Source organism: Panulirus ornatus, chromosome 4 (assembly GCF_036320965.1).
Source record: "Panulirus ornatus isolate Po-2019 chromosome 4, ASM3632096v1, whole genome shotgun sequence".
Taxonomy (NCBI): domain Eukaryota; kingdom Metazoa; phylum Arthropoda; class Malacostraca; order Decapoda; family Palinuridae; genus Panulirus; species Panulirus ornatus.
This window is the reverse complement of record NC_092227.1, coordinates 11266804-11292964: the sequence shown is the minus strand read 5'-3', so window position 1 is coordinate 11292964 and position 26161 is coordinate 11266804. Positions and strand designations below refer to the sequence as shown.

General features: G+C 41.2%; 1 protein-coding gene across 5 annotated transcripts in view; it reads right to left on the bottom strand.

The window, feature by feature from the left end:
• LOC139765852 (uncharacterized) overlaps positions 1–26161 on the bottom strand; it is a 323832-nt gene that overhangs the window by 61596 nt on the left and 236075 nt on the right. For 4 of the 5 annotated variants that reach the window (XM_071693730.1, XM_071693707.1, XM_071693717.1 and 1 more), the window contains 3 exons: positions 22371–22521; positions 9904–10035; positions 3051–3268 (listed from right to left, as the gene is read on the bottom strand). In XM_071693730.1, the coding sequence (XP_071549831.1) occupies positions 3051–3268; positions 9904–10035; positions 22371–22521 (501 nt within the window). The remainder of the gene's footprint in view (positions 1–3050; positions 3269–9903; positions 10036–22370; positions 22522–26161) is intronic. The other variant, XM_071693722.1, reaches the window with a different exon arrangement.

The following is a 26161-nucleotide window of genomic DNA, read 5'->3' as shown; positions in this document are numbered from 1 at the left end:
CTGTAAGATTAAAATCCCCAAGAATGACTGAATCTTTATCCTGTATTGCTTGATGTAAATTCTCATACATGACAGTGTCAACATCAGCTGAATGACTAGAGTAATCATAGATGATTTTTATGTAATGTTTGGCAGATTCTGTGCTAATCTGAACACACAAGAGTGCAACAGCAGCCGATGTCATAGACTGAATTTCAATGGGGTTTGGGTAAGATTTTACATACAGTGCAGTTCTACCTCCTCAACCATCTCTGTCCCTTACATATAATTTGTAGTCCGGTAGATTGTACTTGCTAATCAGACTGTTGTTCTTTGTGTTCAGAAATGTTTCTGTTAAACCAATGATATCATTGTGTTCACTGCTTACTAATCAATGCAATGCAAGCTATGTTTCAGATGTATCTTATATTCATGTAAAGTCCATCTAATATATGTCATTTCTGTAGGAGACTGGTGGCATGAATTGGTGACCAGCTATTTTTAGACTTAGTAGTGATGAGCCCCCATGACCTGCATCCCTGACGTCACTGCCTGGTGGGGTGGGGAGGAGATTCGATCTGACCTCCCTCATGTAACATAACCAGACTTGACCTCAACTGCCTGTTTGATGTAGTCATCACACCGACCTCTACGGGGTTTCAACATGAAGTTTTTCCCTTGTAGTTGTAAGGCAATCTGATCTTTGATTTGCACAGCAAATAGTTCTGCCCCTCTATGATTAAGGTGAATACTGTCTTTTGTTGTATAGTTCCTTATCTTTTAAGAATTCAAACCAAGGATCTAAACAGCCAACTCTCGCATCCATGCACAAGCTTTTCAGTCTCTCATTCACACCTAGCACTTTACTAAGGGTGTAGTTATCTACATTAAGTCACAGGGAGCACCAACTATAGCAATGTTATCCAAGCTATCTTTTTGGGTGCCAATTAGCTCATTGTACTCTTCTGTGACAACTTCTGAATTTGAATTCTTATGGTAACCGTTGGTGCTGCCAACATTCACCAATAAACATGACTTTTTAGTTGGTATTTAATGTATTTAACCTCTTGTTTAATTGGGGGAAATTTTAGCATCAAGGTAGACCATCTCTTTGCACAAAAATTCCCTACCAAGTGTTTAGCCAGATTACAGGTAAGTTGCCTACAAGCACGGAACAGTCTTCTTCGCTCATTTCCTGCAAGTTGCCAAGTACTGCAAATCAATCGCTCATAGGTATGGCCAATGGGGCTGGGAAGGGGGAAAGTGGTCCCATGAAGAAGGAGGAAGGAAACTGCTGGATAGATGGTTGAGATGTGACGTGAACTTGGAGGTAATGGAATTTGGGCAAGGGAGTGCCAAAGAGGAGGGACAGGACTGAGAGACTGGATGATGGTAAGGGGAGGTAGCAGAATGGGAGGGCTGAGGGGTAAGGGGAATATGATGAGGTGGAGGGGCCATGGGGGCACAGAGAGTGGGGGAGGGTACCACCAAAGGTGGGTTGGGGCAGGTAGTGGGCACTAAATGGGTAATGAAGAGGATGTTGTGAGGGGAGGGAGTGAGCGAGGAAGTGGTTGACCAAGATGGCTGGGGGAAAAGAGAGAGCAGGCACTGGGGGAAAAGAGAGAGTAGGCACTGGGGGAAGATACTAAGGGCACAGTTATGGAGCACCATTTTCAAACTCTGTATCTCTTTCCTTTGTATTACATTTTTTGCAGTTAAAGCTCTGAGTTCTGTCTTAATTTCACTTAAATCACTTCATTTACACTTCTTTTCCAGGTTACACAGAACAAACAATCTTTGCATGCTCCTTCTGGTCCAGCTGTCATAAAATCTTTAATAAAACCTTGACCACAGAATGTACATCAGGTAGTGGGTAGCTGGTGCATTGTAATAAGAAAAAATTACACAAATGTACACTGAAAGGTTAATGAATGTAATTAAAGTGAAGGGACAGTTAATGCAGAGGCCCTTAGCCTGTATGATGGCCTAGCATATCACACCTGCTGCATGCATGTAGTGCTTGATGAATTATACTGTTTCTCAGGGCTGCTACCACTACTTTTTTTTCCATAACTATTAAATATATGTTCATCAAGGAGTGACTTCTGCAATAAATCAAGTCTTCTAAATGTTTGTGTAGTCACTCCATGCATGTTTCTCATTTCTCTTAGATTTGATAATTCTGAAACTTCCTTATGAAGATGATTTCAGATTTAAAATAATTATATCTTAAGTCCCCCATCTACTGTCATGCATACAGTATCATGTCCTGTAAAGATCAAGTCCTTTCAGCCTCTTGTGGTAAGTTCATACATTCCTGACCATCATCTTCCTTGTGAAGCTTTTCTTTATACTTTCAAACATTTTCACTTCCATCTGTTTGACTAGTGACCAGAAAATACAGCAGAAATCTATTTTGCTCAATAAATACACTGAACATTTTGAAAAGGGTTTTTTATTTATTATAAAAGCACAATCTTATCACTGTGCTCCTTAAATCTAAGTCTGCATTACTGTCTTTGACATTTTCTATGTTTTTTCATTCTTTTCATGATACCGGTTTGAATCTCTCCTCATTGAATTCCAATGAGTTCTTTTCTACTCATATGTAAATGATATTGTTTCCAGGTATGTGATGGACTTCTTCATTACCCATTGTTTTACTTAATTCATGTCACCTAGATAACTGCTATTTATGCTCTCCCTCACATCCTTGTCTATGTTTGCTATCATAATCAAAGGCTACTACTGTTCCTTGTGGTGTGTTCAAAGGAACATCATCATACGAGACTCCATTTGCAACAAACCTGAATTTTTTGTTGGTTAAAAACTCTCTAATCCACTTTCCTAGTTTTCCTTTGATGTCTTTCTCTACTAACACTCCATTCTTTTCAATTCTTTTGAAAATAAGAGTGAGACAGAGAGAATACCACGAGGGTCCCAATCTAAATACTATTATAAAAATGGAATTAGTAAAGGTCTTCACAGTAAGTTCAGAGAGAAGTTTAAAAATATTTCAACTTCATAAATTCTATGAATTTTCAGTTATAGAATTGAAATCATAAGTTTACCTGTGCTCTGGGTGCTGTCATTGGTCCAGGGGCAAGTTGCTGGCCAGCTGTCTGTGTTGACACTGATGAACCTGGTCGAATTTGTGTCGGATTGGAAGGCAAGATAGGTAGACGCATGTTAGGTGCCTTGGGTTGGATGTTGGCCGGCATTTCCATCCCAGCTCTTGCTTTGGGGGCCTGAGGGCCATGCTGCATTGATCCCAAGGGCGGCATCATGGCTAGAAAAGAAGTTATCTAGTAAACACCGTATATTATGTATAGTATCTCTGTCATATGCCTTTCCCTTTCCATTGCTGAAAATTTCCAAATCTTTATGCACAGAAAACCTTACCACATTGCTAAAAACATTTTCTCTATATTTTGGTTAAAGTAAAACAGATGTCATCTACTTACTCTAAGAAGTATGACTATGTTTAAAAATCTAGTTTTGCTTACACTAAGAAGTAAGAATTTGTTGAAAAAACTAGTTGTTAACCAGTGCATATCCTATATAATGAAAATGAGTAATCCGGATGTATGAGAATACAGAAATAAGGGAAACAACAGAAGAAACTGAGGTGGAAAAAGTAGCAACTGTAAAAGGATACCATGGAGTTTGACTTATGCAACACAGAAGTTTACCAAATACTAAAAGGCCTAGCTAATGGCAGAGGAAGGAAAACATCCAAGTCCTCAAGGTAAAAACTGAAGTAACACCTACAAGATAGAGAAAGAGAACCAACAGGATGGCACGAAAAATGTGGGTTAAGTTTTGAAAGCAGTATGAGGGAGTTAGAACCATCCTAGATGAGACAGTGGTACTTTATACAAGAAAATACAGCCTTTATATAGCTTAAGTACCATCTCAGGACAGAATTTTAGATTCTAAAAACTGAAAGACCATTTCTCTCCAAGGCAGTGTCCCACAAGCACAAGATATATTTACTCAAAATATTTGGGACAGGACCTCAAAACTACAGTAATTCCAGTGAAGAAGTCCTAGCTTGAGAGAGAGAGAGAGAGAGAGAGAGAGAGAGAGAGAGAGAGAGAAGAGAGAGAGAGAGAGAGAGAGAGAGAGAGAGAGAGAGAGAGAGAGAGAGAGAGAGAGAGAGAGAGAGAGAGAGAGAGAGAGAGAGAGAGAGAGAGAGAGAGAGAGAGAGAGAGAGAGAGAGAGAGAGAGAGAGAGAGAGAGAGAGAGAGAGAGAGAGAGAGAGAGAGAGAGAGAGAGAGAGAGAGAGAGAGAGAGAGAGAGAGAGAGAGAGAGAGAGAGAGAGAGAGAGAGAGAGAGAGAGAGAGAGAGAGAGAGAGAGAGAGAGAGAGAGAGAGAGAGAGAGAGAGAGAGAGAGAGAGAGAGAGAGAGAGAGAGAGAGAGAGAGAGAGAGAGAGAGAGAGAGAGAGAGAGAGAGAGAGAGAGAGAGAGAGAGAGAGAGAGAGAGAGAGAGAGAGAGAGAGAGAGAGAGAGAGAGAGGCATAGCAATTTTCAGATGCTTCACCTTTCTCCTCTGAGTCTGTATACCCCAATGAAAGCAGAAGGTTTCAAGAAAATCTGAAAAAAAAAAAAAATGGTGACTGGACACACATAACTGTGACACTCCTAAAGGAGGAATCCCAACAGGTACATGGTAGATCTGAATCTAATTAATGTAACATGTGATGAAATTGGATGACAAGGTACAAAGTCTCCTTTCATGACTTCCTCCAAGGAAAGCTAAGGTCGGGTGCAGATTTTTCACATCATGTGCTTCATCATAAATCCTAGGTTGAGCCTACAAAATGACTTTTAAATCCTCATTGATACATTACTTACCAAAATGAGTTAAAAGGTTCCTGGGTGCACAAGTGAACTGTCCCCTAATTAATCTTTGGGGAAGTCCAAAATGTATCTTAAGAAATTTAACTGGGCATGTGACATGAAGTCTCCCATGAATGAATGGCAACTGGGTTATTTGTAAATCTAACAGTTTCATTCTTGTAAATATCTACTGTTGCCATTTATCTTAACCCATAAGAGATTGCCATCATTGATAAGAAGATTTCTGTGTCTGGCAAAAGCATGAAATTTACTAACTTTCCTCCTATAGCCTATGGTTTCAAGGAAAAGAAGTTTCATGAAAAGATATTGAAGACCTATGCTGCCAGAAAAACTATTAGACTGTAAGAAGTCTACGAATTTTGAAAGATCCCACCTAGGATGTAGTGAAGCAAGTGGTCTCCTCAGATTAATACCAAAACTCAGAAAAGGGGGTTCTTGAAGGGCACCCTTATAACAGATAATAGTGCTACTGTGATACTCTAAACGTAGTGCTTAAGTTACATCCAAGGTATCAGATTCTTTAACCCTAAGCTGCAGACTGTACTAACTCCAAATATTATGTACAGCACCCCTCGCCCCCACTGCAGGATTTTTTAAAAGAAAATTCTTAACTTGTGCTTTTTCAATGCCTCATAAGTTATTTTTCAAAAACATATAATATTTAAGTTTGCATGCATGGTGGATCTGTACTCATATGTATAAAAAGCTCACAGATAAGTAACTTTCCAGGCGAGCCAAGGCAATTGCCACAGCCAACTCTGCCAAGTAAGGTTAGGTTAGGTAAGGTTAAGAGAGAATGTTTTCTTAGTGTGAAGGAATAGCAGTTCTAACAATATTACATGGTTGCAAGGCATGGGCTATAGATAGGGTTGTAAGGAGGAGGATGGATGTGTTGGAAATGAAATGTTTGAGGACAATAAGTGGTGTGAGGTGGTTTGATCAAGTAAGTAATGAAAGGGTAAGAGAGATGTGTGGTAATAGAAAGAGTGTGGTTGAGAGAGCAGATGGTGTGTTGAAATGGTTTGGACATATGGAGAAAATGAGTGAGGAAAGGTTGACAAAGACAATATATTTGTCAGAGATGGAGGGAGAAAGGAGAAACAGGAAACCAAATTAAGAGGTGGAAGGATGCAGAGAAAATGATTTTGAGAGATCGAGGCCTAAACATACAGGAGAGTGAGAGGCATGCAAGGAATAGAGTGAAGTGGAACTATGTCATATACCAGGGTCGACGTGCTGTCAACAGACTGAACCAGGACATGTGAAATGTCTGGGGTAAACCATGGAAAGGTCTGTAAGGCCTGGATGTGGATAAAGTGCTGTGGTTTTGATGCATTACACACTACATCTAGAGACTGAATGTGAATGAATGTGGCCTTTTTTTTGTCTGTTTTCCTGGCGCTACCTCAATGAAGCAGGGGGTAGCGATGCTATTTCCTGTGGGGTGGGGTAGCACCATGAATGAATGAAGGCAGACACATATGAATTTGTATATATATATATACATGTATGCATGTGTGCGTGTATGGGCATTTATGTATATATATATATACATGTGTATTATACATGACAGCGAGACTTGAGTGTGAATGAATGTGGCCTCTGTTGTCTTTTCCTAGTGCTACCTCGCAAGCATGAGGGGGGGGAGAGGGTTGTCATTTCATGTGTGGCAGGGTGGCGACGGGAATGAATAAAGGCAGCAAGTATGACTTATGTACGTGTGTATATATGTATGTCTGTGTATGTATATATATGTATACGTTGGAATGTATAGGGATGTACATGTGCATGAGTGGATGTGTAAGTATATACATGTGTATGTGGGTGGGTTGGGCCATTCTTTCGTCTTTTTCCTTGCACTACCTCACTAACGTGAGTGACAGTGACAAAGTATAATAATGAAAAAAAAATAACGTTGAAATGTATAGGTATGTACATGTATGTGTGTGGATGTGTATGTGGGTGAGTTGGGCCATTCTTTCGGCTGTTTCCTTGCACTACCTCGCTAATGCGGGAAATGGCGAATAGTATGAAAAAAGAAAAATATATATATATATATATATATATATATATATATATATATATATATATATATATATATATCTTTCTTTCTTTCATACTATTCGTCAGTTCCCGCTTCAGCAAGGTAGCGTTAAGAACAGAGGACTGGGCCTCTGAGGGAATATCCTCACCCAGCCCCCTTCTCTGTTCCTCCCTTTGGGGAAAAAAAAAATCCTCTTTGTCAGAGGTGGAGGGAACGAGGAGAAGTGGGAGACCAAATTGGAGGTGGAAAGATGGAGTGAAAAAGATTTTGAGTGAACGGGGCCTGAACATGCAGGAGGGTAATAGGTGTGCAAGGAATAGAGTGAATTGGAACGATGTGGTATACCGGGATCAACGTGCTGTCAATGAATTGAACCAGGGCATGTGAAGCATCTGGGATAAACCATGGAAAGTTTTGTGGGGCCTGGATGTGGAAAGGGAGCTGTGGTTTCAGTGCATTATACATGACAGCTAGAGACTGAGTGTGAACGAATGTGACCTTTGTTGTCTTTTCCTGGCGCTACCTCACGCACATATGGGGGGAGGGGACTGTCATTTCATGTGTAGCGTGGTGGTGACGGGAATGAATACGGGCAGACAGTATGAATTATGTACATGTGTATATATGTATATGTCTGGGTGTGTGTATATATATATATATATATATATATATATATATATATATATATATATATATATATATATATATCCCTGGGGATAGGGGAGAAAGAATACTTCCCACGTATTCCCTGCGTGTTGTAAAAGGCGACTAAAAGGGAAGGGAGCGGGGGGCTGGAAATCCTCCCCTCTCGTTTTTTTTTTAATTTTCCAGAAGGAACGGTGAAGGGGGCCAGATGAGGATATTTTCTCAAAGGCCCAGTCCTCTGTTCTTAACACTACCTTGCTAACGCGAGAAATGGTGAATAGTATGAAAGAAAATATATATATATATATATATATATATATATATATATATATATATATATATATATATATATATATATATATATATCCCCTATCCCTGGGGATAGGGGATTAAGAATACTTCCCACGTATTCCCTGCGTGTCGTAGAAGGCGACTAAAAGGGGAGGGAGCGGGGGGCTGGAAATCCTCCCCTCTCGTTTTTTTTTTTAATTTTCCAAAAGAAGGAACAGAGAATTGGGCCAGGTGAGGGTATTCCCTCAAAGGCCCAGTCCTCTGTTCTTAATGCTACCTCGCTAACGCAGGAAATGGCGAATAGTTTAAAAGAAAGAAAGAAAAATATATATATATATATATATATATATATATATATATATATATATATATGTAAACGTTGAGATGTATGGGTATGTATATGTGTGTGTGTGGGCTTGTATGTATATACATGTGTATGTGGGTGGGTTGGGCCATTCTTTCGTCTGTTTCCTTGCCCTACCTCGCTAACACAGGAGACAGCGACAAAGTATAATAATATATATATACTCGCCATTTCCTGCATTAGAGAGGCAGTACTAAGAACAGAGGACTAAGCCATAGAGGGAATATCCTCACTTGGCCCCTTTCTTTGTTCTTTCTTTCAGAAAATTAAAAAACAAAAGGGGAGGATTTCCTGCCCTCCGCTCCCTCCCCTTTTAGTAGCCCATGCCATCTCAGCTAACATGAAAAAAATATATAAAAATCTCTTAGTGTTTATATCGTATAAACATATACAAAACTTGTATATGTGAAAAATAAATAAAAAATGTAAAAGATACTTGAAAATATATATACAAAAGTGAAATCACACCTTCAAAGAAATCATACCTTATGCAATGTGATTATGTCTTTAGGATGCTCTAATATGTCTAACTTCTTTTCTTGGCTGGTGAAGAACTGAGAGAGGGGTACATTAATAACAGTGCTTTATTGTGTTAAGTACAAAGGTGATGACCTGGTACATATGGTGCAGGATTACAGTAAGGTGAGGTTAGTTGAGTGAATAAAGGATTGGTAGGAGTCCAAAGGTGCTGGTGTAGGTGCAAAATGTGAGGCAAAAGTCTATGAAAAAGATAAATGTCTGCCAAGCTTTCTTAGGGCTTCTTTAGGAGAGAGATGTGGAATACACTGCAGTCCTGAATAAGTAGACAGGTGCTGTTTGTGCCTGTACTGCAGGGGTGCTGCAGGCATGGCTGTAGGCCCAGTAACCCCAGCTGCTTCTCTAAACAGGTGGAGGCGAAATCCTGTATGAGTCCTGCTGAAGGTGCCCATGGGAGATGACACAACAGAAAACTGCCAGAAAGGTGCAAAGTCAGAAGTACACATGAGGGACTGCCACTGATAAGAAAGATGCCCCAAGGCCTCCTTGAGTCAGTAGTCATTCGGCCAAAACTTCAGGTATCAGAATGGTACACCTGTTGTCTGAGTCAAGTTGATTGTTGAACATGCCTCAGGCCATCATGATATTCATTTATGGCCAATCTAGGTCACCCTTAGGGTGGTCATAGGGGAATGAAGGCAGTCCCCGTAGATGGTGATGGCACCTTGAGAAATGTGCAAGCCTGCAGATTGGCTGGAGAAAGGAGAGGAGGCAGTATATAACTGATGATTGGCTGGATACGAGAAGGTGAAATTACCGTTGTTAAGGTTGAAAGTTGCAAGGTCTGGCCTTATTTCTACTGATGAGACTGTGTGACCCTGGTGAAGTCAACCATATGGGGAGGGGTAAAATGTGGGTCACTAAGCCATTAACACTGTTCCCCTTGGAGATTAAGAGTTCTGATGAGGTCATATATCGTAACTTGACAGGAGCAGTGTAACGAAAGTGACTTCATTATCCAGGCAGCTGGCGATTATTTTTTTTTTTAATGAACACTTGTGTTAGTGGCCCCTATACATATGTACTTATAATATGATACCACAAGTGAGTGCTATGGAACCTTCCATGATTAGCAGTGCATTCTTATCTGACTAAACATTGAATCAGCATCTGTCTTGTGAGAGTGTCGAAGTTGCCTGGTGAATACCTGATCAATACCTCGTAAATACCTAGTAAGTACCTGGTGAAGTCTTCAGGGGTCTTCTACTCTCAGAGCCAGGGCTGGGACCAGGCTGCTGGGTTGGGTTGTTGGATGACCAAGCTCTTGAAAGCTGTGGCCCACAGGCCCAGGATGCCTCCACACCTCCACAGCCTAGTAAGGCAGACACACTTTGTAAATACTTGTCCAGGGTACTATTAAAGTTCATCGTGCATCCCATGGTATTTCTGATGATTGCAAGAAAGATGTTAAAGAATCTCGTAGCCTGGATGTAAAATGTTTTCTCTCTCCTTGTACCTACTGCACCTTTGGATTTCAGAGGTACTACTAGTCTTCCATACCTGTCATGCCAATAGGAAGTTATTTCTGGGTGTAAGATGGGGACCATGCCTTCTAGGATTTTCCAGATGCAGGCAATGGAATAGCCTTAGCTAGCCAGTGATGGGAACCAGCCAGTGCCAGTGTGTGGTTTAAACCTCATACTGTAAATACTGGCTTTGATGGTGATTAGTTAATTGTTTTAATAAAGGATATAAAGGCCAAGGGTCTTTGAAACAAGCCATCATTACTATATAGTGATACTTAAAAATCACTAAACAGTGATACTTAAAAATAACAAACAATGAAACTTAAACTGAAACCACTGCACAATAAATGATTCAGAGAGTAACTTTACAATACACATATAATTCAAAGCTCTGGTATCTCTACATTATAAAAGAGCGTTCACTTGGACAGTGATGAGGTAGGAGTCCTGTAAGAGGGGAGGTCATTATCTGAGTCTATGGTGCAGCTACAGGAGAGGTGGCATGCCAAAGTCCCAAAGTACTGCTGCAGAAGAGAAGAGGAGATACCAGAGTCCCATTACTCTATTGCCAGTGAAGCAAATGGGATGCAGTTAAGTAGGAGAGGTAAAGCTGTGATCCTGTTAGAACCGAGATCACAGTGTTAATGATGGTGATGAGGTAGTAAATGGTGTTCACTCATGTGGCCCTTGCCAGCAAAGGAGGGAGTCTGAGTCACATGAAGGATACTGGATTAGCAGGCTGATCCTGTCAAAAACACAAAATGGTAGACAGGTAGGTGTGGAATCCCAGTGGACTGGAGTGGGAGCATGGTGATGACTGCAAGGGTCTAGGAAGGCTGGTAATTAGCAGTACATGAAAGTGCTAATTTCATGTGTCACCACTTTAGGGTGCTCTTATTAAGTGTTTGATTGGTTCTTGGTGATGGATTGGGAAAGGGGCACACAGACATACATAGTACTCCAATGCTTTACTGAGGAAATTACAGAGGTGATGAGCTAGTACATGTGGTGGAAAATTTCAATAAGGTGAGATGATTTGAATGAGTTATGGACTGGCAGGAGTGTGGCAGTGTTGGGTTAAGCATACAAAGTGAGGCAAGAGTCCATGAAAGAGGTGCATAGCTGCTAAGTCTTAATGGAGCTGCTGTGGGAGAGAGGTGTGGCATGTGCTGCAGTCCTAAGTAAATGGGCAACTGCTGTTTACGCTTGTGCTACAAGAGCACCACATGCATGGAAACAGGTCCTGCAGCTCCTGGTGTTTTTCAAGACAGGCAAATGCATCTGAGTATCTGGTGTTATTCAAGACAGGCTAAGGCAAAGTCCCATGCGAGTCCTGCCCAAATTGGCCGTTAGAGATGAGACACTGTAGTGACCTTCCGGAATCACATGGAGGACTGTTACTGATGGAGGAGGTGCCCAGAGGGCTTCTTGAGTCTGGAGTCACATGAGAAAGACTATGGATACCAGTGATATGAGTCTGCCCAAAGTGACTGTGGGACATGAGGCACTACCGTGACCTGCCTTAAAGGTAGAGTCAGGAGTCATGCAGGGGACTGCCATTGATATAGGAGGTACCCAAAGGCTTCTCAGTTCCAGAGTCACATGACCTAGATTTTAGGCACCAGAGTGAAGCACTTTTTCTCTGAGGCAAGTCAACTGTTTGACTACCACAGGCTGCATCCATCACAATATTTATTTGCAGCCAAGCTGACACCCTAGGGGTAGTCAGGGAGGAACGAAGACAGTTTCAGAGGATGAACATAATTGTTCTGGAATTGTTCAAGCCATAAGATTTGCTGGAGATGAGAGGAGGCAGTATGCAATCATTAATTGGCTGGAGACAAGAAGGAGGCAGAAATAATGTCATCAGGGTTGAAATTCACAGGCTCTGACTTCACTTCTGCTGGTAAGACTATGTGACTCTAGTATTGCCGGCCACATTGTTGGGTAAGTGGTGCAAAGCTCAATACCACTACTCCCCCTGGGGGTTAACCTGCTTACTATGGTTAAAATTCCCATGCAGGAGAATGTACGTGGATGGAACATGGAGACGATGGAGACCAAACTGAAGATGGAAGGACAAAGATAAAAAGGTTCTGATTCCTTAGGGCCCGAACATACAGGAGGGTGAAAAATGTGCACAGGATAGAGTCAAGGGGAGTGATTTCGTATAAGAAGGGCAACATGCTGTTAATCAACTGAATCAAGGCATATGAAGCAGCTTGGGGAATCCAACAAAAGGTCTGAGACTGGGTGTGGATGGTTGTATATGGTTTCGGTCCATAACAGACAACAGCTAGTGAGTGCATAAGGCCTTTTCTTTGTCTGTTCCAAGTGCTACCTTGCTAATATGGGAAAAGGCAAACAAGTATGAAAAGAAACATACAGATGCTCCTCAACTTACGATGGGGTAACGTTCCAAAAAACCCTAAATAAGTTGAAAATATCATGTCGAGAATACATTTAATACTATACATCTAACCTACTGAACATCACAGCTTAGCCTAGCCTACTTCAAATGTTCTCAGAACACTTACATTAGCCTACAGTTGAACAAAATAATCTAACACAAAAGTCTATTTTACAATAAAGTGTTAAATATCTCACCATCGTACGTTGAAAAATCATAATGTCGAACCATTGCAAGTCGGGGGTCATGACAAGTAATAACGAGTAGTGATGAAGTGAGTATTTTGAAGGTTTGTTGAATGTGTTTGATGATAGAGTGGCAGATATAGGGTGTTTTGGTTGGGGTGGTGTAAGAAGTGAGAGGGTCAGGGAGAAAGGTTTGGTAAACAGAGAAGAGGTAGTGAAAGCTTTGCAGAAGATGAAAGCCAGCAAGCTGGCGGGTTTGGATGGTACTGCTGTGGAATTTATTAAAAAAGGAGGTGACTGTGTTGTTGATAGGTTGGTAAGGATATTCAATATAAGTATGGATCATGGTGAAGTGCCTGAGGATTGGCAGAATGCACGTATAGTGCAATTGTACAAAGGAAAAGGGGATAAAGGTGAGTGTTCAAATTACAGAGGCATAAGTTTGTTGAGTATTCCTGGGAAATTATATGGGAGGGTATTGATTAAGAGGGTAGAGGCATGTACAGAGCATCAGATTGGAAAGAACAGTGTGGTTTAGGAGTGGTAGAGGATGTGTGGATCAGGTGTTTCCTTTGAAAAATGTATGTGAGAAATACTTAGAAAAACAGATGGATTTGTATGTGGCATTTATGGATCTGGAGAAGACATATGATGGGGTTGACAGAGATGTTTTGTGGAAGGTTTTAAGAGTATATGGTGTGGAAGGTAAGTTGCTAGAAGCAGTGAAAAGGTTTTACCAAGGGTGTAAGGCATGTGTACAAGTAGGAAGAGAGGAGAGTGACTGGTTCCCACCGAATGTCAGTCTGTGGCAGGGGTGTGTGATGTCCCCATGGTTGTTTAATTTGTTTATGGGTGGGGTGGTTAGGGAGGTAAATGCTAGAGTTTTGGAGAGAGGGGCAAGTATGCAGTATGTTGGGGATGAGAGGGCCTCGAAAGTGAGTCAGTTGTTGTTTGCCAATGATATAGCTTCAGTGGCTGATTTGAGAGAGAAACTGCAGAAGTTGGTGACTGAGTTTGGAAAAGTGCGTGAAAGGAGAAAGTTTAGAGTAAATGTAAATAAGAGCAAGGTCATTGGGTTCAGTAGGGTTGAAGGACAAGTTAATTGGGATGTAAGTTTGAATGGAGAAAAATTGGAGGAAGTGAAATCCTTTAGATATCTGGGAATGGACTTAGCATCAGATGGAACCATGGATGCGAAAGTGAGCCACAGGGTGGGGGATGATGCAAAGGTTCTGGGAGTGATGAAGAAAGTGTGGAAGGAGAGACATTACCTCAGAGAGCAAAATGGGTATATCTGAAGGAATAGTAGTTCCAACAATACTGTATGGTTGTGAGGCATGGGCTATAAATAGGGTGGATGTGTTGGAAATGAAATGTTTGAGGGCAATATGTGGTGTGAGGTGGTTTGATCGAATAAGTAATGAAAGGGTATGAGAGATGTATGGAAATAAAAGGAGTGTGGTTGAGAAAGCAGAAGAGAGTATGTTGAAATGGTTTGGAAATATGGCAAGAGTGAGGAAAGATTGACAAAGAGGATATATGTGTCAGAGGTGGAGGGAACAAGGAGAAGCAGGAGACTAAACTGGAGGTGGAAGGATGGAGTGAAAAAGATTTTTGAGTGATCAGGGCCTGAACATACAGGTGTGCAAAGAATACAGTGAACTGGAATGATGTGGTATACTGGGGTTGATGTGTTGTCAATGGACTGAACCAGGGCATGTGAAATGTCTGGAGTAAATCATGGAAAGGTCTGTAAGGCCTGGATGTGGATAGGGAGCTGCAGTTTTGGTGCATTACAAATAACAGCGAGAGACTAAGTGTGAACAAATGTGGCCCTTTTGTCTGTCTTTCTGGCACTACCCATTTATGCATATGTATATGTGTCTATGTTGATATGTATATGTATGTAAATGAGTGTGTATGGCTGTTTATAATATATATATATATATATATTATATATATATATATATATATATATATATATATATATATATATATATTTTTTTTTTTTTTTTTTCATACTTTTCGCCATTTCCCGCGATAGCGAGGTAGCGTTAAGAACAGAGGACTGGGCCTCTGAGGGAATATCCTCACCTGGCCTCCTTCTCTTTTGGAAAATTAAAAAAAAAATGAGAGGGGAGGATTGCCAGCCCCCCGCTCCCTCCCCTTTTAGTCGCCTTCTACGACACGCAGGGAATACGTGGGAAGTATTCTTTCTCCCCTATCCCCAGGGATAATATATATATATATATATATATATATATATATATATATATATATATATATATATATATATATATATTTTTGCTTTGTCGCTGTCTCCCGCGTTTGCGAGGTAGCACAAGGAAACAGACGAAAGAAATGGCCCAACCCACCCCCATATACATGTATATACATACGTCCACACACGCAAATATACATACCTACACAGCTTTGCATGGTTTACCCCAGACGCTTCACATGCCCTGATTCAATCCACTGACAGCACGTCAACCCCGGTATACCACATCGATCCAATTCACTCTATTCCTTGCCCTCCTTTCACCCTCCTGCATGTTCAGGCCCCGATCACACAAAATCTTTTTCACTCCATCTTTCCACCTCCAATTTGGTCTCCCACTTCTCGTTCCCTCCACCTCCAACACATATATCCTCTTGGTCAATCTTTCCTCACTCATTCTCTCCATGCGCCCAAACCATTTCAAAACACCCTCTTCTGCTCTCTCAACCACGCTCTTTTTATATCCACACATCTCTCTTACCCTTACGTTACTTACTCGATCAAACCACCTCACACCACACATTGTCCTCAAACATCTCATTTCCAGCACATCCATCCTCCTGCGCACAACTCTATCCATAGCCCACGCCTCGCAACCATACAACATTGTTGGAACCACTATTCCTTCAAACATACCCATTTTTGCTTTCCGAGATAATGTTCTCGACTTCCACACATTCTTCAAGGCTCCCAGAATTTTCGCCCCCTCCCCCACCCTATGATCCACTTCCGCTTCCATGGTTCCATCCGCTGCCAGATCCACTCCCAGATATCTAAAACACTTTACTTCCTCCAGTTTTTCTCCATTCAAACTTACCTCCCAATTGACTTGACCCTCAACCCTACTGTACCTAATAACCTTGCTCTTATTCACATTTACTCTTAACTTTCTTCTTTCACACACTTTACCAAACTCAGTCACCAGCTTCTGCAGTTTCTCACATGAATCAGCCACCAGCGCTGTATCATCAGCGAACAACAACTGACTCACTTCCCAAGCTCTATCATCCCCAACAGACTTCATACTTGCCCCTCTTTCCAAAACTCTTGCATTCACCTCCCTAACAACCCCATCCATAAACAAATTAAACAACCATGGAGACATCACACACCCCTGCCGCAAACCTACATTCACTGAGAACCAATCACTTTCCTCTCTTCCTACACGTACACATGCCTTACATCCTCGATAAAAACTTTTCACTGCTTCTAACAACTTGCCTCCCACACCATATATTCTTAATACCTTCCACAGAGCATCTCTATCAACTCTATCATATGCCTTCTCCAGATCCATAAATGCTACATACAAATCCATTTGCTTTTCTAAGTATTTCTCACATACATTCTTCAAAGCAAACACCTGATCCACACATCCTCTACCACTTCTGAAACCACACTGCTCTTCCCCAATCTGGTGCTCTGTCCATGCCTTCACCCTCTCAATCAATACCCTCCCACATAATTTACCAGGAATACTCAACAAACTTATACCTCTGTAATTTGAGCACTCACTCTTATCCCCTTTGCCTTTGTACAATGGCACTATGCATGCATTCCACCAATCCTCAGGCACCTCACCATGAATCATACATACATTAAATAACCTTACCAACCAGTCAACAATACAGTCACCCCCTTTTTTAATAAATTCCACTGCAATACCATCCAAACCTGCTGCCTTGCCGGCTTTCATCTTCCACAAAGCTTTTACTACCTCTTCTCTGTTTACCAAATCATTTTCCCTAACCCTCTCACTTTGCACACCACCTCAACCAAAACACCCTATATCTGCCACTCTATCATCAAACACATTCAGCAAACCTTCAAAATACTCACTCCATCTCCTTCTCACATCACCACTACTTGTTATCACCTCCCCATTAGCCCCCTTCACTGAAGTTCCCATTTGCTCCCTTGTCTTATGCACTTTATTTACCTCCTTCCAGAACATCTTTTTATTCTCCCTAAAATTTAATGATACTCTCTCACCCCAACTCTCATTTGCCCTCTTTTTCACTTCTTCCACCTTTCTCTTGACCTCCTGCCTCTTTCTTTTATACATCTCCCACTCAACTGCATTTTTTCCCTGCAAAAATCGTCCAAATGCCTATATCTTCTCTTTCACTAATAATCTTACTTCTTCATCCCACCACTCACTACCCTTTCTAATCAACCCACCTTCCACACTTCTCATGCCACAAGCATCTTTTGTGCAAGCCATCGCTGCTTCCCTAAATACATCCCATTCCTCCCCCACTCCCCTTACCTCCTTTGTTCTCACCTTTTTCCATTCTGTACTCAGTCTCTCCTGGTACTTCCTCACACAAGTCTCCTTCCCAAGCTCTCTTACTCTCACCACCCTCTTCACCCCAACATTCTCTCTTCTTTTCTGAAAACCCATACAAATCTTCACCTTCGCCTCCACAAGATAATGATCAGACATCCCTCCAGTTGCACCTCTCAGCACATTAACATCCAAAAGTCTCTTATATATATAATTTTTTTTTATACTATTTGCCATTTCCTGCACTAGCGAAGTAGTGTTAAGAACAGAGGACTGAGCCTTTGAGTGAATATCCTCACTTGGCCCCCTTCTCTGTTCCTTCTTTTGGAAAATCAGGAACAAGAGGGGAGGATTTCCAGCCCCCTGCTCCCTCTGCCTTTAGTCGCCTTCTATGACACAGGGAATATTTGGGAAGAATTCTCTCTCCCATATCCCTAGGGATAATATACATTATATATATATAATGGTAGTGGTAGAGGATGTGTGGATCAGGTGTTTGCTTTGAAGAATATTTGTGAGAAATACATAGAAAAGCAAATGGATTTGTATGTAGCATTTATGGATCTGGAGAAGGCATATGATAGAGTTGATAGAGATGCTCTGTGGAAGGTACTAAGAATATATGGTGTGGGAGGCAAGTTGTTAGAAGCAGTGAAAAGTTTTTATCTAGTGAAAAGTTTTTATCGAGGATGCAAGGCGTGTGTACGTGTAGGAAGAGAGGAAAGTGATTGGTTCTCAGTGAATGTAGGTTTGTGGCAGGGGTGTGTGATGTCTCCATGGTTGTTTAATTTGTTTATGGATGGGGTTGTTAGGGAGGTGAATGCAAGAGTTTTGGAAAGAGGGGCAAGTATTCAGTCTGTTGTGGATGAGAGAACTTGGGAAGTGTCAGTTGTTGTTCGCTGATGATACAGCGCTGGTGGCTGATTCATGTGAGAAACTGCAGAAGCTGGTGACTGAGTTTGGTAAAGTGTGTGAAAGAAGTAAGTTAAGCGTAAATGTGAATAAGAGCAAGGTTATTAGGTACAGTAGGGTTGAGGGTCAAGTCAATTGGGAGGTAAGTTTGAATGGAGCAAAACTGGAGGAAGTAAAGTGTTTTAGATATCTGGGAGTGGATCTGGCAGCGGATGGAACCATGGAAGCGGAAGTGAATCATAGGGTGGGGGAGGGGGCGAAAATCCTGGGAGCCTTGAAGAATGTTTGGAAGTCGAGAACATTATCTCGGAAAGCAAAAATGGGTATGTTTGAAGGAATAGTGGTTCCAACAATGTTGTATGGTTGCGAGGCGTGGGCTATGGATAGAGTTGTGCGCAGGAGGGTGGATGTGCTGGAAATGAGATGTTTGAGGACAATATGTGGTGTGAGGTGGTTTGATCGAGTAAGTAATGTAAGAGTAAGAGAGGTGTGTGGAAATAAAAAGAGCGTGGTTGAGAGAGCAGAAGAGGGTGTTTTGAAATGGTTTGGGCACATGGAGAGAATGAGTGAGGAAAGATTGACCAAGAGGATATATGTGTCGGAGGTGGAGGGAACGAGGAGAAGTGGGAGACCAAATTGGAGGTGGAAATATGGAGTGAAAAAGATTTTGAGTGATCGGGGCCTGAACATGCAGGAGGGTGAAAGGCGGGCAAGGAATAGAGTGAATTGGATCGATGTGGTATACCAGGGTCGACGTGCTGTCAATGGACTGAATCAGGGCATGTGAAGCGTGTGGGGTAAACCATGGAAAGTTCTGTGGGGCCTGGATGTGGAAAGGGAGCTGTGGTTTCGGGCATTATTACATGACAGCTAGAGACTGAGTGTGAACAAATGGGGCCTTTGTTGTCTTTTCCTAGCACTACCTCGCACACATGAGGGGGAGGGGGATGTTATTCCATGTGTGGCGAGGTGGCGATAGGAATAAATAAAGGCAGACAGTATGAATTATGTACATGTGTATATATGTATATGTCTGTGTGTGTATATATATGTGTACATTGAGATGTATAGGTATGTATATTTGCGTGTGTGGACGTGTATGTATATACATGTGTATGGGGGTGGGTTGGGCCATTTCTTTCATCTGTTTCCTTGCGCTACCTCGCAAACGTGGGAGACAGCGACAAAGCAAAATAATAATAATAATAATAATAATAATAATAATGATAATAATAATAATAATATTAATAATATTAATAATTATAATATATATATATATACATATATATAAAATGTACATGAGTATATATGTATATGTGTATGTATATGCATGAATATGTTGAAATGTATAGGTATGTATAAGTGCGTGTGTAGGCGTTTATGTATATACATGTGTATATGGGTGGGTTGGGCCATTCTTTCATCTGATTCCTTGCGCTACCTCGCTAACGCGGGAGTCAGCAACAAAGTATAATAAATATATATATATATATATGTGTGTGTGTGTGTGTGTATATGTATGTGTGTATATGTTTGCAAGAGAGTGGATGGTTCTTTGTCTTTTTCCTAGTGCTACCTCACTAACATGGGAAACGGCAATCAAGTATAATAAAATGATAAAAAATATATATCATTTACATACTTCCTGCCTCAAGAGTCCCTTCCATCTTTATGAAGGTCCTTAGCACTCAGGAAGCTGGTGACATCTACCAGTCAGGACCATAGGTTATAAAGTCCTGTACTGATGTGTTTGCCTCTATATAGAGAGAGTGCATGGCAACTGAAGAAACTGATTAATATTAAGTAACTAGTGTATTCTTTATGGTAGCTACATCATGGGCATGAAGGGTCTTGAGATATGTTCAGATGGTGTTGGTAGTGATGGGTAATGTCCAGAGAATAGACAAAAGAATGTTACTTATGTTTATCTTGGGTTGGAGTTTAAGACTGAGTTGGTAGGGTAGTTGCTTTGAGATTGTCAGGCAAGTTCAGTGTATATGGGTTTTGTTAGTGTTATATTTGTTGAGGGTGGAGGAATCTGTGAATAGAAGTAACTGAAATATGAACCAGTGGTAGGCTTTTTATTTGTACCTGGATGTTGGTGATTAGTTATAGAGTAGTCTGGTTAAGAGGGGTTTAGTGCTCTTACATAGGATTGAGTGCTGAGCAAGATGAAATGGGTCTGTCATAGGAGAATCTTTGTTTCCTTGTGAAGTTGGTGAGTGTCTCTGGTTGCTAGGTATATAGTGATCAATCTGAATACACTATTTTGTGTGGTTTCAGATTTTCTTTATTTGCTTTCGAGAGGGTGGAAGACCAAGTTAACTGATGCATAGTTTAATGTTGAGCACATGAACTGTCTATAGGGGATGCTGAGGACTTTTTCTTGTAAAAATCTGGTGCCAGTTAATGTTCTGAGGGCATTTGGCTTGTGTTTAGCCCTTGTGTAGATGTTGTTGAAATGGGTAATAAATGTCATGTAAGTCGTATGTGATGCCTGGAATGGTTGCTGTTCTGTTCAATGGAAGTGTCTGTCTATTCAAGGTGACTGGACGGTGTGAGCTGGATTCTTGTCAGTCTGGAGTTAAGAGGGAGACTGAAGGTTTCTGTGGAGATGCTGACATTCCATTCTGGGTGAGCCAATGATTTAATTTTGTACTGTAAAGCTATTTGTTTGATGTGGCTACTGTCATGTCAGGGTGTTATGAAATGATTGTAAGGTCATATGTATACAAAAGCCCCCTCCCCTAAACTGAGACACCAGCTTTTGCAGTCTCTTACTTAAATCTGCCAGGAGTGCCATTTCATAGCAAAGAGCAACTGACACTCCTAGGCCCCCTAACCCCCCCAGCAGAAAGCATATCTACTCTTTTTTCCATGACCCTTGCATTCATCCTCCCTCACCATCCCAACCACAAACACATTAAACAGCCATCATGAATCATACACCCATTTTGCAGATCTACCCTCACCTGGAACCACTCACCCTCCTACCTATACTTATTTGTATACATGCCTTACTCTGTCGACAAAAATCCCTCTGCCAATAGTTTTCCTCGAACACCACGTGCTCACAGCACCTCCCAGAGAGCATCTCCAACAACCCTATCATATGCTTTCTCTTGATCCGTAAATGCCATATACAAAGCCTTCTGTTTCTATCCTTCCAGAGAGCATTTCTATCAACCGTATCATATGCTTTCCCTTGATCCTTAAATGCCATATACAAAACCTTCTATTCCTTGATCCTTAAATGCCATATACAAAACCTTCTATTTCTAAAACTATTTCTCATATATATATTCTTCAAAGTGAACACCTGATCTACGCACCCTCTATCACTCCTGAAAACACATCATTCTTCCCAATTCTGATGCTTTGTGCAAGCCGCCACCCTTTCAACAACCACTCTTGCATACAACTTACCATGTACACTCAACAAACTTTTCATACTTGCTTGCCATTTCCTGCATTAGCGATGAAGTGCCAAGAACAGATGGAGAAAAGGCTTCATTCGCTCATATCCAGTCTCTATCTGTCACGTGTACTGTACCAAAAACTTATGCCTCATTATGTTGAACACTCGCTTTTCTCCACCTTGCCATTATGAATTGGCATCATACAGACATTCCATAAATCCTCAGTCACCTCAACATGATCCATACACACACTGAAAGTCCTAACTAACTGATCAACAAACAGCCACTACCTTCCATAAGTAATTCAACTACAATAGCGGGTGCATAAGCAATAATAATCATCCACATCTCATTAACTTCTTTCATTTTTACCCACATTAATTTGGAGCTCACTTTCTTTCAGTCTTTCACACACTCCCGCAATTCCTCCAGCAGAAGTGCTACTCCTTCCTTAGCTTTCGACATTGCTATCAGCTAACTCCCAACTACTCCAAACACTTTTCAGGCAGTAATTTTAAATATCTATTTTGAACTGTCCTGCTGTTATCACTCCCTGGAAGCCACAGACATGAAGACACAGCAATCAATCATGAAAACGTATTAGGTAAGGATAGAACATTAAAATCTGCACACCAACATGCATGGAGATATTCCAATAAAAACAAAAGGTATCATTACTAAACTTACTATTTGGGGCATGCATAGTTTGAGGCTGAGGATTAGAAATGAAGACATTTTCTTGGCCTGGCTGAGCGCCACGTATGAATATCGGCTGATTCTGCGTAGTAAGAAGAGCAGGAGAGTGTAGGGTTCCAGGTGTTGCCCAAGTGATACCTTGCTGTTGGGCAGGAATGACAGTCCTGTTAACTTTTTTCCCCATTAAAAAAGTCAACTCTTCAGTATTACTTTTTCTAATTCCCTCAAAGGCTAAACCATGCTTAAGTCCTCTCCCACTTTCACAGAACAGCATTCCCTAAGTGAGAAAGGTTAGCCTAACTTGAGTTATCAAGTAAACTGACTTTTAAATTTTGTTAACCCTTAAATGACAGGAATCTCCCTATGAAAACTCCTCAGGAATTCTGGGAGACTTCATATAAGTGCTCATTTTCAGGGTGTTATCTTGAAAATAGCAAAAATCCTTTGACATTTGTATAGCTGCTGAGTATCTTTTGGTGTCTACTACAAAGTCTACCATTCTCTAGAAGTAATTCTGAATTTATATATATATATATATATATATATATATATATATATATATATATATATATATATATATATATTTCTTTTTCTTTCGTACTATTCGCCATTTCCCGCGTTAGCGAGGTAGCGTTAAGAACAGAGGGCTGGGCCTTTGAGGGAACATCCTCACCTGGCCCCTTTCTCTGTTCCTTCTTTTGGAAAATTGAAAAAAACAAGAGGGGAGGATTTCCAGACCCCCGCTCCCTCCCCTTTTAGTCGCCTTCTACGACACGCAGGGAATACGTGGGAAGCATTCTTTCTCCCCTATCCCCAGGGATATATATATATATATATATATATATATATATATATATATATATATATATATATATATATATATATATATATATACCGGGTTATAGTGATGGGTGATTTGAATGCAAAGGTGAGTAATGTGGCAGTTGAGGGAATAATTGGTATACATGGGGTGTTCAGTGTTGTAAATGGAAATGGTGAAGAGCTTGTAGATTTATGTGCTGAAAGAGAACTGGTGATTGGGAATACCTGGTTTAAAAAGCGAGATATACATAAGTATACGTATGTAAGTAGGAGAGATGGCCAGAGAGCGTTATTGGATTACGTGTTAATTGACAGGCGCACGAAAGAGAGACTTTTGGATGTTAATGTGCTGAGAGGTGCAACTGGAGGGATGTCTGATCATTATCTTGTGGAGGCTACGGTGAAGATTTGTATGGGTTTTCAGAAAAGAAGAGTGAATGTTGGGGTGAAGAGGGTGGTGAGAGTAAGTGAGCTTGGGAAGGAGACTTGTGTGAGGAAGTACCAGGAGAGACTGAGTACAGAATGGAAAAAGGTGAGAACAATGGAAGTAAGGGGAGTGGGGGAGGAATGGGATGTATTTAGGGAATCAGTGATGGATTGCGCAAAAGATGCTTGTGGCATGAGAAGAGTGGGAGGTGGGTTGATTAGAAAGGGTAGTGAGTGGTGGGATGAAGAAGTAAGATTATTAGTGAAAGAGAAGATATAGGCATTTGGACGATTTTTGCAGGGAAAAAATGCAATTGAGTGGGAGATGTATAAAAGAAAGAGACAGGAGGTCAAGAGAAAGGTGCAAGAAGTGAAAAAGAGGGCAAATGAGAGTTGGGGTGAGAGAGTATCATTAAATTTTAGGGAGAATAAAAAGATGTTCTGGAAGGAGGTAAATAAAGTGCGTAAGACAAGGGAGCAAAGGGGAACTTCAGTGAAGGGCGCAAATGGGGAGGTGATAACAAGTAGTGGTGACGTGAGAAGGAGATGGAGTGAGTATTTTCAAGGTTTGCTGAATGTGTTTGATGATAGAGTGGCAGATATAGGGTGTTTTGGTCGAGGTGGTGTGCAAAGTGAGAGGGTTAGGGAAAATGATCTGGTAAACAGAGAAGAGGTAGTAAAAGCTTTGCGGAAGATGAAAGCCGGCAAGGCAGCAGGTTTGGATGGTATTGCAGTGAAATTTATTAAAAAAGGGGGTGACTGTATTATTGACTGGTTGGTAAGGTTATTTAATGTATGTATGATTCATGGTGAGGTGCCTGAGGATTGGCGGAATGCGTGCATAGTGCCATTGTACAAAGGCAAAGGGGATAAGAGTGAGTGCTCAAATTACAGAGGTATAAGTTTGTTGAGTATTCCTGGTAAATTATATGGGAGGGTATTGATTGAGAGGGTGAAGGCATGTACAGAGCATCAGATTGGGGAAGAGCAGTGTGGTTTCAGAAGTGGTAGAGGATGTGTGGATCAGGTGTTTGCCTTGAAGAATGTATGTGAGAAATACTTAGAAAAGCTAATGGATTTGTATGTAGCATTTATGGATCTGGAGAAGGCATATGATAGAGTTGATAGAGATGCTCTGTGGAAGGTATTAAGAATATATGGTGTGGGAGGCAAGTTGTTAGAAGCAGTGAAAAGTTTTTATCGAGGATGTAAGGCATGTGTACGTGTAGGAAGAGAGGAAAGTGATTGGTTCTCAGTGAATGTAGGTTTGCGGCAGGGGTGTGTGATGTCTCCATGGTTGTTTAATTTGTTTATGGATGGGGTTGTTAGGGAGGTAAATGCAAGAGTTTTGGAAAGAGGGGCAAGTATGAAGTCTGTTGGGGATGAGAGAGCTTGGGAAGTGAGTCAGTTGTTGTTCGCTGATGATACAGCGCTGGTGGCTGATTCATGTGAGAAACTGCAGAAGCTGGTGACTGAGTTTGGTAAAGTGTGTGAAAGAAGAAAGTTAAGAGTAAATGTGAATAAGAGCAAGGTTATTAGGTACAGTAGGGTTGAGGGTCAAGTCAATTGGGAGGTAAGTTTGAATGGAGAAAAACTGGAGGAAGTAAAGTGGTTTAGATATCTGGGAGTGGATCTGGCAGCGGATGGAACCATGGAAGCGGAAGTGGATCATAGGGTGGGGGAGGGGGCGAAAATCCTGGGAGCCTTGAAGAATGTGTGGAAGTCGAGAACATTATCTCGGAAAGCAAAAATGGGTATGTTTGAAGGAATAGTGGTTCCAACAATGTTGTATGGTTGCGAGGCGTGGGCTATGGATAGAGTTGTGCGCAGGAGGATGGATGTGCTGGAAATGAGATGTTTGAGGACAATGTGTGGTGTGAGGTGGTTTGATTGAGTAAGTAACGTAAGGGTAAGAGAGATGTGTGGAAATAAAAAGAGCGTGGTTGAGAGAGCAGAAGAGGGTGTTTTGAAATGGTTTGGGCACATGGAGAGAATGAGTGAGGAAAGATTGACCAAGAGGATATATGTGTCGGAGGTGGAGGGAGCGAGGAGAAGTGGGAGACCAAATTGGAGGTGGAAAGATGGAGTGAAAAAGATTTTGTGTGATCGGTGCCTGAACATGCAGGAGGGTGAAAGGAGGGCAAGGAATAGAGTGAACTGGATCGATGTGGTATACCGGGGTTGACGTGCTGTCAGTGGATTAAATCAGGGCATGTGAAGCGTCTGGGGAAAACCATGGAAAGCTGTATAGGTATGTATATTTGCGTGTGTGGACGTATGTATATACATGTGTATGGGGGTGGGTTGGGCCATTTCTTTCGTCTGTTTCCTTGCGCTACCTCGCAAACGCGGGAGACAGCGACAAAGTATAATAAAACATAAATAAATAAATATATATATATATATATATATATATATATATATATATATATATATATATATATATATATATATATTCATACTATTCGCCATTTCCCGCATTAGTGAGGTAGCATTAAGAACAGAGGACTGGGCCTTAGAGGGAATATCCTCAC